Here is an 18,067-nt window from a genome sequence, read left to right as displayed (position 1 = left end):
TCAAGCTCCACACTGGGTATAGAGATTACTTAAAAAGCAAATATTTAAAAAAGGAAAAAATGAAAATTCTTTAGGAAAGTAGTTCTTTATTCTAAACTCTACTCAATATATGCCATGGAAACAGGTCTGGAGCAATAGTCACCAAACTGCTAATTTCTGGAGTACAAAGGCAGGGAGATATTCCACTTCTTTATACATTTGAGTATATTTTTTCCTTTAACATGCTCTCATTTCTTTTGAACCATTTTTAAGATCAAATGCAAAACATGTCGTATATAATATTCTTAAAAACCACCAAGTAAATGTGGGTCTCCAATGAAATAGAAAAAGCTTAAATCATTGAAGTAGAATATCTAAAAAGCTTAATAAGGGACTATGTCTTGTTCTTATTATATCCTTGTCCTTAATTGATTCCTTATTAAAACTCTAATTGCAATTACTTTAATCCTATCTACTGTCTCACACAAACTCTAAACTACAAGAGGCCAGTGGACTGCCCTGTTCACATCTGTATTTCCAGCACTAAATACAGTGCCTAAAGATTGCACCAAAAATATTCGGTTAAGAAATGCAGGCCTGGGGCGCCTGGGTGTCTCAGTTGTTTAAATGTCTGCCTTCAGTTCAAGTCATATCTCGGAGTCCTGGGATCAAGTCCTGAATCAGGCTTCCTACTCAACCAGGGGTCTGCTTCTCCCTGCCTCTGCCCCCTCATTTGTGCTTGCTCTCTCTCAAATAAATAAAATCTTAAAAAAAAAATCTTAGAAAAGAAATGCAAGCCTCATCATGAATCATTAGGGAAATATAAGTAAAAACTAAAAAGAGACTATACATCATGCTCACTAGCATGATTATAACCAAAACGACTGACAATAACGAGTATCGACAAGGATGTGGAAATTAGAACCTTCATATATTGCTGGTAGGAGTGTAAAATGATGTAGTTGCTTCAGAAAAGTCTCCTGGTTCTTCAAAAATCTAAATAAAGAGTCACCATATGATACAACTTCACTTCCAGATATATAGCTAAGATAAATGAAAATGTCCATGAAAAAAACTTAAATGTTCACAGCAACATTATTCATAATAGCCAAAAAAATGAAAACTCCAAAGTCCATCAAATGATATACAAAATATGGTAAATCCACTAAATGAAATATTATTCAACCATAAAAAGGAACAAAGTACCAATACATATTACAATATGGATGAACCTTGAAAACATTATGCTAAGTGAAGGAATCTACTCACAAAAGGCCACATACTGTATGACTCCATTCATACGAAATGCCCAGAACAGACAAACCCAAGGATACATAAAGTGTATTAGTGGTTGCCAGGAGTGGGAGGGAAAAAGAAATGGGAAATAACTGCTAATGGATATAGGTTTCTTTTTTGGGGTGATGGAACGTTCTGGAATTACTGATGATGGTTGTGAAACCTTGTGAATGAACTAGGAAACACTGAATTGTTCAATTTATAAGGGTACGTTTTATGGTATGTCACTCTATCTCAATTTTTTTAAAAAAAGAACACAATCATACCATCTGTCAGAAATATATTCTGCAGACACAGTATCTTGCTTTCCAAACAGCTGAATGAAAAATCAATTTATTGACATAAGAATCATGAAGCCTCTAATCTATGAAATAAGAGCTCAAATTGAAGAATAAAAAAAAAGGAAGACAAAGAAAGATAACTAGTTGAAATAAAAACAGAAAACGTGACTTAGCAATGACACCAGAAGATCTTAAAAAAAAACAAGATTAAAAGAAATGGAAAGTAGCAATCAACAGTCATCGACTCTTACTTTCTATTTCCATTGACTATCTTTGCTAGTCTTTAATTCTGTGCATATATTTCCCAATGAAAATGAAGTTCTTTTCATCTGTGACATATGGATAAATGCCCAATGTATTACTATTACTCTAAGAAATCATGCTTGACTACTCCTGCCCCCTAATCCCAGCATTACAGAGGTCACTCCATCTTACTGGATCTCCTAAATATATGTCCCAATGATCTCTCCCCTCTTTTTATTCCCAGACAACTGCAGGAGCCTCACAACTAATCACACTGTCTCCAGTCTCATCCTTTTACATCCCTTCTTGCTCCTGTCTAAGCCATTTATCTTCTGTTCAGTCATTCATTCAGCAAATATTTAAGCACCTACTGAACTTTCTGAAACCAGCCTTTGGTATCCAATGCAACTTATTACAGCTCTGTTTTTAACATTAAAAGACTGGAAATAACCTAAATGTCCATCAGTAGTGGATGGGTTAAGTAAATTGTGGGCCATCCACACAACAGAATATTAAACAGTCCCAAGTGAAGGAAATATATGTTTATAAATATATAGCAAACACTGTGATCAATCACTTATAAAAGCAAGCATGAAGGTTAAAAGACAAAAGTAGTGAAAATAGCTCATTACTAATTAGTTAAGAGATAAGCAAGATGAAAAGATATAAAAAAAGAGATATCAAAAACATAATACATGGCAGTAGGGAGTAAAAATGTTAAACTTTAAAATGCAATCAAACTTGAGTTATCTACTTAAAACTTATATCTTATATTACAGGTATAAGTTGTTATATGTAAACCTTATGGTAATCACAAAGGGGAAAACCTTAGTAAATATACAAAATATAAAGGGAAAGGAATATAAGCATACCACTAAAGAAAGCCATCAAACCACAAAGAAGGAGAGCAAGAGAACAGAAGAGGAGAAGAATAACCAAAAAAGTCAGAAAACAATTAACAAAATGACAGTAAGTACATATCTATCAATAATTATTTTAAATGTAAATGGACTAAGTTCTCCAGTCAAAAGTGAAGGGAAGGAAAAAGATACTCCATGAATATGGAAACCAACAGGAAGCTGGAGTAGCTATACTTATATCAGACAAACTCAACTTTAAAACAGAGACTACAATAAAACACAAGAAGTACAACATAATGATAAAGGGGCCAATCCAACAAGAGGATATAACATTTGTAAAAATTTAAGCAGCCAACATAGGAGCACTTATATAATTAAACCAAATATTAACCGACCTGAAGGGAGAAACAGATAGCAATACAATAATAATTGGGGACTTCATACCCTCTTACATCCAATACAACGGCAGATCTCCCAGAGAGAAAATCAGAAAGGAAATAGCAACTTTAAACAATGTATTAGACCAGATGAACTTAACAGACATATACAGAACATCCCATTTAAAAACAAAAGAAACTCATATTCTTCTCAAGTGCACATGTAACACTCACTGAGATACATCACATGTTAGGCCACAAAACAAATCTTAATATATTTAAGAGAAATGAAATTACATCAAGCATCTTTTCCAAGCACAGTGATATGAAACTAGAAATCAATTCCCTAAAGAAAACTAGAAAATTCACAGATATGTGAAAATTAAACAATGTGCTACTGAACAATCAAGGGGTCAAAGAAGAAATCAAAAGATACATAAAAAAAATCAGGAGACAAATAAAAATGGAAATATACCAAAATTTATGTGATGCAGCAAAAGAAATTCTAAGAGAAGTACAGAGCAATAAATGCCTACCTTAAGAAACTGGTTCTTTAAAAAGATAATCTTTAGCTAGACTTATCAAGAAAAAAAGAGTACTCAAATAAATAAAATCAGAAATGGAAGAGGAGATATTAGAAGTGATGCCAAAGAAACACAAAGGATTATATAGTGAAGATCATATAGTAAATAATTATATGCCAAAAAAATTGGACAACCTACAAGAAATGGAAAAAATTTCTAACATACAACCTACCAGACTGAATCATGAATAAGTAAAAAATCTGAACAGATTGATTTTTACTAAGAAAATTGAATCAATAATCAAAAACTTCCCAAAAACAAAAGTCCAGAACCAGACAGCTTCACTAGTGAATTCTACCAAACACTCAAAGAATTATAACCAGTTCTTCTCAAACACTTCCAAAAAACTGAAGAGGAAGGAGGGCTTCCAAACTCATTTCATAAAGCCAGCATTATCCTAACACCAAAACCAGACAGGATTCTGCAAGAATAAGAAATTACAGGCCAATATCTCTGATGAACATAGATGTAAACATCCTCAACAAAACATTAGCAAACTGAATTCAACAATATATTAAAGGATTATATACCATGATCAAGTGGTATTTTTTTTATTTTATTTATTCATGAGCAACACACAGAGAGAGAAGCAGAGACATAGGCAGGGGAAGAAGGAGGTCCCCTGTGGGGAGCCCGATGTAGGACTCGATCCCAGGACCCCAGAATCAAGACCTGAGCCAATGGCAGACAGACACTCAACCACTGAGACACCCAGACGCCCCAATCAAGTGGGACTTATTCCTGGAATGAAAGGTTGGTTCAATATCTGCAAATCAGTTAATGTCATATACCACACTAATAAAATGTATGCTAAAAATCATATGATCACCTCAATAAATGCAAAAAAGCACTTGACAAAATTCAACACCCTTTTATGATAAAAACTCTCAAAAAAGTAGGTATAGACAAGACAAACCTCAACATAATAAAAGCCATATATGACAATTCTACAGCTAACATACTCAGCAGTAAAAAGCTAAAAGCTTTTCCTTTAAGATCTGGAACAAGACAAGGATTTCCACTCTTACCACTTTTACTCAATTTAATATTGGACATTCTAGCCAGAGTAATTAGATATAAAAAAGAAAGACATCTAAATTGGAAAGGAAGAAGTAAAAATGTCACCATGTGCAGATTACATTATATCCAGAAAACCCCAAAGATTGCACCAAAAAACTCCTAAGCTAATAAAAAAATTCCAGCAATGTTGCAGGATACAAAATCAATACAAAAACAAAACAAAACCTGTTATATTTCTATAGATTAATAACCATCAGAAAGACAAATTAAAATAATCTCACTTATAATTGCATCAAAAAATAATAAAATATCTAGGAATAAATTTAACCAAAGGGGTGAAAGACCTGTATACTTAAAATAACACATTACAGAAGGAAATTGAAGATTACACAAATCACTGGAAAGATATTTCATGCTCATGGATTGGAAGAATTAATATTTTTAAAGCAAAAAAAATTGTTTAAAGCATTCTCATGATTCAATGTAATTCCTATGAAAATTCCAATGGCAGTTTTCACAGAAATAGAAGAAACAATCCTAAAATTTGTATGGAACCACAAAAGACTCTGAATAGACAAAGCAATCTTGAGAAAGAACCACAAGCCTGCAAGGCATTATGCTCCCTGACTTCAAGCAATATTACAAAGCTACAGTAATTAAAACCATACGGTATAGGCATAAAAACAATGAAACAGAATAGAGAGCCTAGAAATAAACCCATGCATACATGGTCGATAAGTTTACAACAAAAAGGCCAAGAATATTAAATGGAGAGAACAGTCTCTTCAATAAACAGTATGGAAAACTGGATAGCCACAATCAAAAGAATGAAACTAGACCACTATCTTACACCATACACAAAAATTAACTCCAAATTGATTAGAGACTTGAACATAAGACCTGAAACTATAAAATTCCATAGGCAGTAAGCTCCTTGGCACAGGTGTTGGTGATGATTTATTGAATCTGACATAAAAGTATAAGCAACAATAGCAAAAATGAACAAGTAAGGCTACACCGAACTAAAAAGCTTCTGTATAGCAAAGGAAAATATCAACAAAATAAAAGGCAACCTAATGAATGACAGAAATTTTTTGCAAATCATTTATCTGACAAGGAGTTAATATTCACAATATATAAAAAACTCATACAACTCAACAACTATATATATATATATGATTAATAAATGGGCAGAAGATCTGAATACACATTTTCCAAAGAAAACATACAGATGGTCAAAAAGTATATGAAAAGATGCACATCATCATTATTATCATGGAAATGCAAATCAAAACCCCCATGAGATAGCATCTCACACCTATTAGAATGGCTATTATCAGTATGCTTCACAACTGTTACAATGGCTAATATCAGTAAGACAAGAAATTAAAGTGTTGGCAAGAATGTGGTTATAAGAAACCAATGTGCACTATTGGGGAGAATGTAAATTGGTGCAACCACAATGGAAAGGAGTATGGAGGCTCCTCAAAAAGTTAGTATTATTTAAAGAACTACCACATAATTCAGCAATTTCACTTTTGGGTACTTATCCAAAGATAACTAAAACATTAATTTAAAAAGATGTATGCACCTCAATGTTCAGTGTAGCACTATTTAAAACAGCCAAGATATGGAAACAGTCTAAGTGTCCATGAATGGATGAATGGATAAAGAAATTGTGGTATGAAGGCACCTGGTGGCTCAGTCGGCTAAGCATCTGCCTTCTGCTCAGGTCATGATCTCAGGGTCCTGCGGTCAAGCCCCACTTCTGGCTCCCTGCACAGTGAGGAGTCTGCTTCTCCCTCCCCTCCCTCCAGATCTCTTCCTGTCACACATGTGCTCTCTCTCTCAAATAAATAAATCTTTAAAAAAAGAAAAACTGTGGTATGTACATGTGTGTATATATAAATGTATGTCTTTCTATATGTATATAGAAATATATATATATATATATATATATATATATATATATATAATTCAGTCATAAAAAGGAATGAAATCTTGCCATTTGCAACATGGATGGAACTTGAGGGCATTATGCTAAGTAAAATAAGTCAGAGAAAGATAAACATACGATTTCTCTTCAATGTGGAATGTAAACAAAGAAAAACCAAGCTCATAGATACAAAGAACAGATTGGTGGTTTCCACAGGCAGGAGTTGGGGAGAGGGGTAGATTAAAAAAAAAATAGTAGTTAATTGTACCTCAATGCAAAGAAAAAAATTTTTAATAAAAAGAAATTCTGTAAAAAGAATAGTTCCAGAAAGCATGGCTTTTCATTTCTCTAAAAAATACTGTATGTTTTGGGACACCTGGGTGGCTCAGCGGTTGAGTGCCTGCCTTTGGCTCAGGGCGTGATCCTGGAGTCCTGGGATCGAGTCCCACATCGGGCTCCCTGCATGCTCCCTGCATGTCTCTCTATGTCTCTCATGAATAAATAAATAAAATCTTTTAAAAAGATACTGTATGTTTTTTGTCAGTTCTATAAGGAATCAGGTGGAGACCCAAATGAACCAGTACAATATTTCAAATTTATTCTAGTGATGTTTTTAGTGCACCTCATAGATTACTGCTTGGAAAATACAGGGCATATAGCAATTTCTGTTATTTTAGGAGGAGAATGGAAATAACTTTACCACATCATCTAAAACCTAAAATCTTTTTTTAGTTGTAATAAATATTTTAGAAATCATTAAATATATTGCTTAATAAATTGTAAGGTAAACATCCTTACAACCTACCCTCCATAAAAGTACCTTGCCAATCACTTTAGAAGCCCTTCCTATGCCCATCTTGAACACAAATCCTCCCTCTCGCCAGAGAAACAACACTGTCCTGACTTTTAACTTATTTTTAAGATATAATGGATATATGACATTAAGTTAGTTTCAGGTATAACATGATGATTCAATATTTGTATATATTATGGAATGATCACAAGTCAACATCCACTACTGCAGTTAAACAATTTTTCTTGTGATAAGAACTTTTAAGATTTCTCTTAGCAACTTCCAAATGCATAACATAGTATCATTAACTATGGTCACCATACTGCACTATCTTGACTTTTATATGCATTGTTACCTAATTTGCAGTTTAATTATTTAACTATGCATCTCTAAACATTATAATTTTTATTTTTTTATTTTTTATTTTTTATTTTTTTTTTACAATATATGGCTTTTAGGAATCTCAATCTATAGGTTCCCCCTTTACCTTTTTTTTCCCCCTTACAATTTATTTGTTGAAGAAACTGGGCCATTTGACCAAGAGAGATTCCCAAAGTCAAGATTTTTGTTGACTGCAACCTTATTATGTAATTTATCACTATTCCCTGTCCTCTGTACCTCCTGAAAATTGACAGCTGAATCTGGAGGCGTGACCAGATCGACATTTGATCTGGGGAGAGTAAGACTCCTCTGTAGGTGGTGGTGTCTTCCTCATCAAGAAGCACAGAGTGTATGCGTTACTCTTTCATGTTATTAGCAGCCATTGAGGTTCAATTCCTCCAGGGTTGCAAAATGATGATATTCCAATTCTATCCTACCTTCTTCATTTATTGCTGAAATGTTTCTATAAAGAAAAACTTCCCCTACTCAATTACTTAGCTACTCAGTGGTATATTCATGGGAAAGCCAAAATAAATTCTTGATCTTTTCCCTTATTCACCAGCTTTCAAAATAAAGAACCAGTTCCCAAGAATAATCCCAAGATGATGAAAACAAACAAAACAAAAAATAAAACTGGGAAAGGGGTTAGGCTGTGTGCTATCTCCATATCTGGCAAAACCCTGTATCTTCAAATAGTGTTACTAAAACTAAAAGAAAGGTATTACTACAAGGCAGGGTCTGATGAGACTATTCTTACTAAGACCAATGCTGTCTGTCATAATTCCCAATCACTGTGGTTACCAACAGTTATCAGGATTCCCAGAATTCCGTAAGCCCTCAAGATCTTTCCAATAAGTCATAATATGCTTGAGTTAGCAAGAAGGAATTCATGGAAGCTGCCTTCAATACAGTTCATTTGACACAGCATCCAGAATGCACAGTAGGGAGAGAACTCTCATCAAAAGCAGATAAATTAGGGAAGGGAGCCTGTGTACATTACCAGAAACACCAGTGACTGGAAAATCTCTGCTTTACAATATAACCAATTCATGTCTGGATTCATCTAAATTTTAAAAATATCTTCCAATATTATGCCAAATCTTCTTCCCTGTCAGTCACATGTTAATCAGTAAGAGATTATAAAACTAAAGTAGGTCACTTGTGATTTGTGAAAATAGATTTCTGAGACAGAACCCAAACGGCAGAGTTGGAGGAAGCAGGGGAAAGTGAAAGTAGGTGGTGAAATAGGAGAAATGACCTGCTAATTTGAAAGAGTGACGAAGCTCAGATGTTTGTTTGTTTAGAGAGAGCTCGTGAGTGGGGAAGGGTAGAGGGAGGGAGAGAGAGAATCTTAAGCAGGCTCCACGCTCAACACAGAGCCTGAAGCAGGGCTCGATCTCACAACCCTGAGATCGTGACTTGAGCCAAAATCAAAAGTTAGATTGACTTTTAGAGGCTTGACAAACTGAGCCACCCAGGGGCTCCTCAGAGAATGTTTTAAAAGGCAGGGGAACCCACATATTTTTAGGTGAATTAGGGGAGAAAATAAAATTAAGCAGCCACAAGCAAGGAAAAAGGATGAAAACAAGAAAAAAAGAGACTTTTAATAAAATATGGAAAGATCTTGCCAAGACAAAGAGCTAAAATAAAAAAGCAGGGTGTACCATAGTAAGTATTTATGTGAAAAGGAGGTCGGGGAAGAATACAGATTCACATATTTTTGTATTTGCTTATATTTGCAGAACATAGCTCTGGGAAGAGATACAAGGAACTCATGCAGTGGTTGTCTGAGAGGAAGGTTATCAGTTAAGTATGAAATTCTTCACTATACACCCTTCTATATTTTTTCCTAAGCCATGTAAATATACAATCTGTTCAAAAAATAAACAATAAAATAAAGCATCAATCTGATCATACCACTTTCCTACTTAAACTCCCTAGGTATCCTCATCACCTTTCAGGGTAAAATAAAATATCTAAATATCAAAGCCTAATATCTCCCCATTTCCCTCACTATGCATTCCACCTACACTGTATCTGTAAACAGTCAATATTCAAGACCACTTCCTTCAGGTCTTTACTGCCTGCATTTCCCTCCTCGGCTGGGTCATACACCCCTCATTTGGATTCCTCTAATAAATATCTCCATCTATCCTAACAAGTGACACACATATTTTAATGATAGATTTTCACCTTCCCCAGATCCTAGGCTCTTTGGGAATCACAAAGTTTTCATTTCTATAGCCTAAAAAAAAAAAAAAAAAAAAAGAAAACACACAAACTCTATTGACTGAATGAGATCATGAGTATGATGCAGAATATGCCACCTGAATTGTTTGTAATTGTAAAAATTCTTTTTCTAACACAGTCCCAGACATGGATACCATGTTTGCATTGTAGTGAAACCTTTTTAAAAGACTCTGCACAAGAACCAAACTAGGCTCACACATTATTCTCGTTAGCCTTCAAATTCTGAGACACAAGGTTCCTCGGTCCTTAGCGGTCAGGATTTCAAGCAGCTCTGCAGAGAAGTAGAAACACAGAAGACTTCAGACAAGAGCTCCAAGTGTAGTTTTAAAATGATCAGATATGAGGTTTCATGAAGGACTTAAAGAAAAAAATAAAGCTTTCCAGCAGAAGACAAGTAGGTCCTACTCTGAGAACAGGTAGGACCTGTTAGCGCAAAGCCCTTAGCGCAAAGAGAAGACACACCAGAAGCTGTGCCATTGTACCCAGTGAAGTTTTACAATCACCTCATTTTTTCATCCTCTTCTCCCTCAACGTGAGTACCAACAATGCTAATACAATCACAACTTCTACTGTGGAATCCCAGCCTAGTTTTTTTTCTTCTTCTTCTTTCATTACCCATCAAAGATTAGCCAGCACTGAATAAGCCAAGTTTCCATTCTGGAGGCTACAGATAAAAATAGCCTGCATTGCTGAGTGGATCATAATTTCCAATTTACACAAGTGGAATGAAGTTTTCTGTCCTACAAATATAAAATGTAGTTCTACTGAAATCCAAAGCATCAGGTGTTTCACCCTATAGGACCCTAAACCAAATGAAAAGAACCATTTGAATCAAGTCTCCATTGAAGTTCCAGATTCCAACAATCCATTCCTCCATGAAAGTAAGTTAAAACCTCCTTTGCTACACCAGTTTGTGCCGTTGCCACTCAAGTAAAAAAACACATAAATCAAGGTGACTCTATTGCCATTAGAATCATATTTGGGGGGTTCCTCAGTAGCTCAGTCAGTTAAGAGTCCAACTTGTGATTTCCACTCAGGACATGATCTTATGAGTCAAGGGTCAGCGGGGAGTCGGCTTGAGTTTCTCTCTCTCTCTCACTTTGCTCCTCCCCTATACAGTGTGTTTCCTCTCTCTGTCTCAAATAAATAAATAAATCTTTTAAAAACACACACACATTTGGGCTTGGCAGCTGCAGTGGGCATCTATTACTTGTAACCACCCAACCCTCATTCCTTCCTATTCTTGTCAGTGGAACTGACATCCCTTTGAAAACCATTTGTTCAACTCTACATGGCTCAGGTAGAGCCGGTTGACTCTACTCCACCTACTGTGACTCAGGTGTAGCCAACCATGGCATTCTTTTGACCACAGATATGTTATTAGTGATAGGCCCATGAGTCACTCAAAGTTAATCTTAAAACTTTGGCTGGACTATGAGAAAAGGGATACACTCTCTCTTTCAGCTACTTTCTCAGTAAACACAGAGACACTGCCTAAAAAATGGCACAAACACAGAAAAAAGAAGAGCCAGGAGATGGTTAAAAAGGAAGATCTTGGGGCGCCTGGGTGGCTCAGTTGGTTAAGTGTCTGACTTTGGCTCAGGTCATGATCCCAGGATCCTGGGATAGAGCTCCACATCAAGTTCCCTGTTCAGCAGAGTCTGCTTCTCCCACTCCCTCTGCTGCTCCCCCTGCTTGTGCTCTGTCAAATAAAATCTTAAAAAAATTTAAAAAAAGGAGAAGGAGGAGGAGGAGGAGGAGGAGGAGGAGGAGGAGGAGGAGGAGGAGGAGGAGATGATCTACCTGAGGCCCTGAAACCAGTTGTGTCTGTGGTCATATCTACTCTTGAACTTCGCCACAATGAGAGCCCATAAACATCCCCTTTCTTGCTTTTTTTCTGCTTAAGGCAGTTCTGTGCTTTCTTTTACTTGCTACTGTGATATTTTTGTCTTAAATACAAAAATGAAATAAGCATATATGAATACTTGTGTGTAGTTCTCCCTTTTCCTTCTTTTCTCTCCTCAAATCTAAGATAATACGTTACAGGCTTGGAAGAAAGTGGGGTAAACAAGAGAAGTATGATCTCTGGATCTGTCCACAAGCTGCTGCCTTAGCTGTCTGTACAAGGCTAATCTATCTATACCATTGTTTTACTCTAATGCCACAGACACTAATTGTAGATGGGATAGCATTAAAGTTCCTTCAAGTCCTGGGATTTATGATTCTATGAAGCCTCGGCTGCCTCATCTCTAAAGTGACAAATATCTCTTACTGGATTCTTAGGAGGATGAGATAACAGCAAAAGAATATTTTACAAAGGTTACTTTAGAAAGGGTGGGACTTTATTCCCACAGCAGTTTCTCCATAGTGTATCCACCAAAAAAAGCTAACAGACCATTCAAGAAATTGTAACAGAATGTCAAAAATGTGTAAGGCACTGGGGGGGGGGGCAAAGCGGATACACAGATTTAAAAAAAGGTCTAAAAATGCTTCCCATGTAGAGTACCAGACAACTACACATAAAACACCAAAGAAAATATACAAGTTGCCATAAGGTAACAAAGCAATGTTGTGGGAATTTAAAGGAAAGAAAAACCACTTCTTGAAGGAAAGGTTTCAGGAAGGAACGGCATTCAATCCTGCCTTGACACTTGAGTAAGCATTACCTTATCGGAAACATTCTCACATAGGAAACCAGGACTAAAATTACCCATACATAGATACAGTGCACACAATTTAATCACTCCATGATTCTAAATGTCCATCAAGCAACTGTTTTCAAAGACACATGGAAATTAAAACATTTTGCTACCTTGTACAAAATAACCTGTGCAGAAATTGTCAGGATAATTTTCTCATTGAGAATTATATTTTTAACCAGAAGGAACTTGAATAAAATGTTTAAATATATAAATTATTGCCCATACAATTTTTACTGTTATAACTTTCCAGTGAAACTGTAAATTCCTTGAGGGTAAAGCCCAGTGCTATTTACTTTTTTGTGTTCCTCATTTTGACAAGTGTTCATTAAATGAATTAAATAAAATACAAAAAAAAAAACACTCACAGTTGAAAAGTGTTACATTAAAAAGTGTGAAAAATGTCACCCCAGAAATCTTAAATTACTAACACTTCCCAGAACACATCATGCACTTGCACAATGCTTTGTGCCCATGCTATTCCCCTTCTCAGAATGTCCTTCAATCCCTAGCTTCTGAAAATGTCTCCTTCAAACTCTAGCTCTAATGTGACCTTCTCTTTGAGGCACGTCCTGATTTGTCCAGGAAGAATGAATCATTTCTTCCTCTCCAAGTGCTTTGTACATACTCCTCCTATAGAATTGTCACTATGTAAAAATGATGCTTACAGGTGATTGTACATAGAGGGGGAAGGGAGACAGGGAAAGAGAAACACAGAGAGAAAGGTAGGAGGAGGGAGGGAGGGAGGGAGGAAGGGAGGGAGGGAGGGAGAGAGAGAGAGAGAGAGAAAGGTAGGGAGGGACACCTGCCATGAGAGAGAGCATACATTTACCAGTGGGTAAATAGTAAATGTCTTGAGGGTCGGGCAGAGGTTTTTTTCTTTTCCTTATGCCCAAGATACAGGACAATGTTATAAAATATGTGTACCAAATAAACATCTGTTGAGCTAAACTAAATAAACTGAAAATAAAAAAAAGCAGAGATTTTACAACCCCAATCTAAATCTCAGAAAGTTATTTTATGGATATAAACAAACTGCTTCTAAGTATATATGAACAGGCAAAAGACCCAAAATGACCAAAACAATACTCAAGGGGAAAAACAAAGTTAGAGAATCGATGCTACCTAACTTGAAGAGTTATTATAAACTTAAGAGTAATCAAGGCAGTGTGTACTGGTGAAAGAACAGAGAGATCAATCAAATAGCACACAGAGCCCAGAAAAAGACCTCCATAAATATAATCAACTGATCTTTGACAAAGGAGCTAAGGCAATACAGTGGAGCAAGACAGTCTCTTCAACAAATGGTGCTGGAACAACTGGATATCCACATACAAATTGATAATAATAGATACAGACCTTCCAAGCTTCACAAAAATGAACTCAACATGGATCACAGACCTAAAAGTAAAATGTAAAACTGTGAAATTCTGAGAAGATGACATAGGAGAAGACCTAGATGACAATGGGAACGGTGATGACTTTTTACGTACAACATCAAAGGCACCATCCACAAAAGAAATTGCTAAGCGAGGCTTCGTTAAAATTAAAATTTTCTGCTCTTCAAAAGATAACGTCAAGAGAATGAGGAAACTAGTCACAGACTGAGAGAAATCTGCAGATGACACATCTGAAAAAGGACTGTTATCCAAAACCAAGAACTCTTAAAACTCAACAGTAAGAAAACAAAACAATCTGATTATAAAATGGGCCAAAGGCCTTAACAGATACTTCATTGAAGAAGATGTACAGATGGCAAAGATGCTCATCATGTCAAGCAAAAAATGCAAATTAAAACAACAGTGAGACACTACACACCTTAGAGTGACCAAAATCTGGAACAATGACAACACCAAATGCTGATGAGGGTGTGAAGCAACAGGAACTCTCATACATTGCTGGTGGGATGTAAAATGGTACAACTACTTTGGAAGATAGTTTTGCAGTTTCTTTAAAAACTATGCATACTTTTGCCATATGTTACAGCAATTATGCTCCCTGGGCTTATGAAAATATTTGGTATTTATCCAAACATCCATACAAAAACCTGCACACAGGTGCTTATAGCAGCTTTATTCCTAATTGCCAAAACTTAGAAGCAAGTAAGATGCCTTTCGGTAGACGAATAAATAAACTGTGGTACATCCAGACAATGGATATTATTCTGAGATAAAAAGAAATTAGCTACCAAGCTATGAAAAGACCTGGAAGAAGCTTAAATGCACATTTCCAAGGAAAGAAGCCAATCTGAAAAGGCTACATAGTGTATGATTCCAACTCTGACATTCCAGGAAAGGCAAAACTATGGACACAATAAAAAGATCAGACAGGGGCACCTGGGTGGCTCAGTAGGTTAAGCACCTAACTCTTGATTTCAGCTCAGGTCATGATCTTCAGGCTCTGCAGGGAGTCTACCCCTCCTCCAGCTCTTTTGTATATGTGCACGCCTGTGCGCTCGCTCACTCGCTCGCTCTCTCTCCAAGACAAATAAAAAAATACCTTTTAAAAATCTGACATTGCCAGGGGAGTGGAGGGAGAGGAATGAATAGAGGGACACAAAGGATTTTTAGGATGAAAATACTATGCTATATGATAACGATGGATATATGTCATTATACATTTGTCCAAACTCACAGAATGTAAAACACCAAGAGTGAACCCTATGGAAAATTACAGACTCTGGTAATTATGATGCATCAATGTAGACTCATCAGTTGTAACAAATGCACCACTCTGATGGAGGCTGTTGATAATGGTGGAGGCTGTGCATTCTGTAGGAGCAGGGGGTATAATGGGAAATCGCTGTATCTTCCTCTCAATTTTGTTGTGAACCTAAAAATACTCTAAAAAAAAAAAGTCTTAAAAAATGCTTTTTAAAATATTAAGGGGGAAAAAGGGGGCTATCACTACAACCATGCACCTCTCCCATATTGAACTTCTTGAATTCAGAATAAATCGTTAAGTGTCAGGTTAGAACAAAGTCATCTACACATGAATCAAGATATTTGAAATCAAGGAAATCAGAGAAATAAAGAACTGGCCTCCTATGAAGTCTTTTGTCTTGACAACAAGGCTACTTCAGGTCCGATCATTAAATTGAGTCCTTGAAGACTTGTAAGCGATGTTCTCAGCAACTGCTAGTTTACTAATAGTATGAGGTGCCTCCCAACATTATAGAAAGTGGATTCAAGTGACAATGAGCATAAAATAAAAACATGTATGGGAGGAAGGACGGAAGAAAATGCAAGAATTGGCCAAAAATGACCCATAGAATACCTAGTCCAGACACAAAACCATTCTGAAGAAATGAAAAATGTTTATCTTATAAATGTAATTAAAAAGATACTGGCACCCACATCTCATTCTGAAATCAAAAGGAAGTTAGACCATTTAAAATGAGTAATGTTCTGTACTGCCCAGAAGGTTCTAGGGAAAAATTTGATACAGATCAATGCGTAAATGCAGTAAGACAGCAACCCTGTTAGTTACAAAGCAGATAAAAAAGACACGGGGCTTTGAAAGGAGGAACCGATTATCAAATACCATGAACGGTAGAAAAGAATGAAAATATTTGGCCAACACATGGTACAACAATAACTAGGGCTCCCACCATACAAAAAGATAAACACTAATAATGCAGCACATCCTCTGTGGAATAGGAAAATTTTAAAGGCCAAAAATTACGCAAAATAGAGAAACAACGAGAAGCCTAGCTACCAGCCTCCTAACACTCTGTATCAGAGACACAAAGTTATAGTCGTGACCCCTACCGCCCTCACTCCCTAGTTAGGGAAAGACATCTGAGACCAGTATCTCTGATAACTGTAATGTCAGAGTAAAGAGCTACTATGGTGGCAATATATGAAAATACTTCAAGGGAAGAAAAAGTAAGAAGTCAGGTAAGGCATGCTGGAGGACATCACCCCTCACCCAAGTCCTCAATATTGCTCAGAACTAAACCACAAGAAGGAAAAGTGGGATTAAAAAATAAAATAAGGAAACAATGTCCTGGGTATTCAGGAAGGAGCACTAGTTTAGGAGTCAAACCCGTAGCTAACATGTAAACTAACACTTAATACATCCAGGCACCATGAGAGGCACAGGTAAATAGCACTAATAAAGCAACCACAGTTGACTTGGCCATTCCCACGTGCTAAAGAACTGAGGATAACAAGACAAGTGGGACGAGTCCTTGCCCTCAAGACACAGAGTCTACTGGAAGAATCCATCGATAAAATAAAGACATAGATAGTTGAGAACCCCAGACTAACGAAATCTGTGGGCCCTAAAATGCAAAGCCCGAGAACCTAATGAGGAAGACAGGGTGGAGTGAGAAGGAAATGAGGAAGAGGTAAGAAAAGGGGGGCCAACTGTCCTCAAACCAAGCTCCCTAATGCGCAGGAGCAGGGTGAGCTCGAAGATCCCGCCGTCCCGTTTGTTTGGGGGCAAACAGGAGAGACGAACTCTTCGTCAAATAGGATCGGCACGTGCGCGATTTGGGGTGTGGTTAGAATCTCCACTTGCCTTCCTGCAAAAAAAAAAAAAAAAAAAAAAACCCTGCCTTGCCCATCCCGACCCTGTCCAAGAACCCCGCGGACCCCACCCGCTTTCGGGGAATGAAGAGAGCACCTTGGTGGGCGCGAGCGGCCGCTCTCCCGGGACCTGGCCGGGGGCGTTCGCTTCCCGCGAGTACCGGTGCGCGGCCGCCGAGCTGCCATGGTCCCCGCGCCGCTGGGGAGTGCCACAGCCACAGGAGCCCGCGAGGGAAGCCGCGCCCGCGCCCGCGCCCGTACTGGCCTCTTCGCCCCCAGCCGCCTCGCCAGGCAGCAAGAGCAGCGGCAGCAGGAAGACGAGACCCAGCCGGGCGCAGCTCCCACCAGCCGGCCCTACTGAGGGCGCAGCCATGTTTTCCCGCGAGCCATGTGACCCGCCGGGTCACGTGGCCCCGCCCTCCTTAAAGGAGACAACCCTGAGTTGGTTTTGGAGGTAGCCTTGGAGTTGCTCTCTCTCTCTCTCCAGTTTTTCTAGGTATTTCTCCTTTGGAGCACCCCTCCTTGGCTCCGCCGACTTTAAAACACAAAACCCTACAAAGCTCAAGGACTTCTAGCCAACTGTGAGCCCCATTATTATTTCTTGGTTGAAAAACGATCATCAGATTTGTTGAGCATTTGCTAAATGCTAGGCAGGATGCTAAGTAAGCAAACTTTTTTGAAATCTCATTAATCTTCACGGACCCTGTAATGTTGAGTCCACCAAGCAATTAAAATGACCCGCCCAAGGTCACACAGTAAATAAGTGTCAAAAACGAAATTTAAACCCAAGGGAATCTAACTTAGACCTTGAGTTTGGCCATTATGCTGTACTGTAG

The 18,067-nt window shown here is 37.4% G+C and overlaps 1 protein-coding gene across 1 annotated transcript in view; it reads right to left on the bottom strand.

The window, feature by feature from the left end:
- SUMF1 (sulfatase modifying factor 1) overlaps nucleotides 1–17,618 on the bottom strand; it is a 90,989-nt gene extending 73,371 nt beyond the window's left edge. The window contains exon 1 of the mRNA XM_055342572.1: nucleotides 17,329–17,618. Coding sequence (XP_055198547.1) covers nucleotides 17,329–17,604 — 276 coding nt within the window. The 5' untranslated portion in view covers nucleotides 17,605–17,618. The remainder of the gene's footprint in view (nucleotides 1–17,328) is intronic.
- Nucleotides 17,619–18,067: the final 449 nt, after the last annotated feature.

Source organism: Nyctereutes procyonoides, unplaced genomic scaffold, assembly GCF_905146905.1.
Source record: "Nyctereutes procyonoides isolate TBG_1078 unplaced genomic scaffold, NYPRO_anot_genome, whole genome shotgun sequence".
Taxonomy (NCBI): domain Eukaryota; kingdom Metazoa; phylum Chordata; class Mammalia; order Carnivora; family Canidae; genus Nyctereutes; species Nyctereutes procyonoides.
Note: the sequence above shows the minus strand (reverse complement) of the source record. Positions and strands in the feature narration are given on the sequence as shown.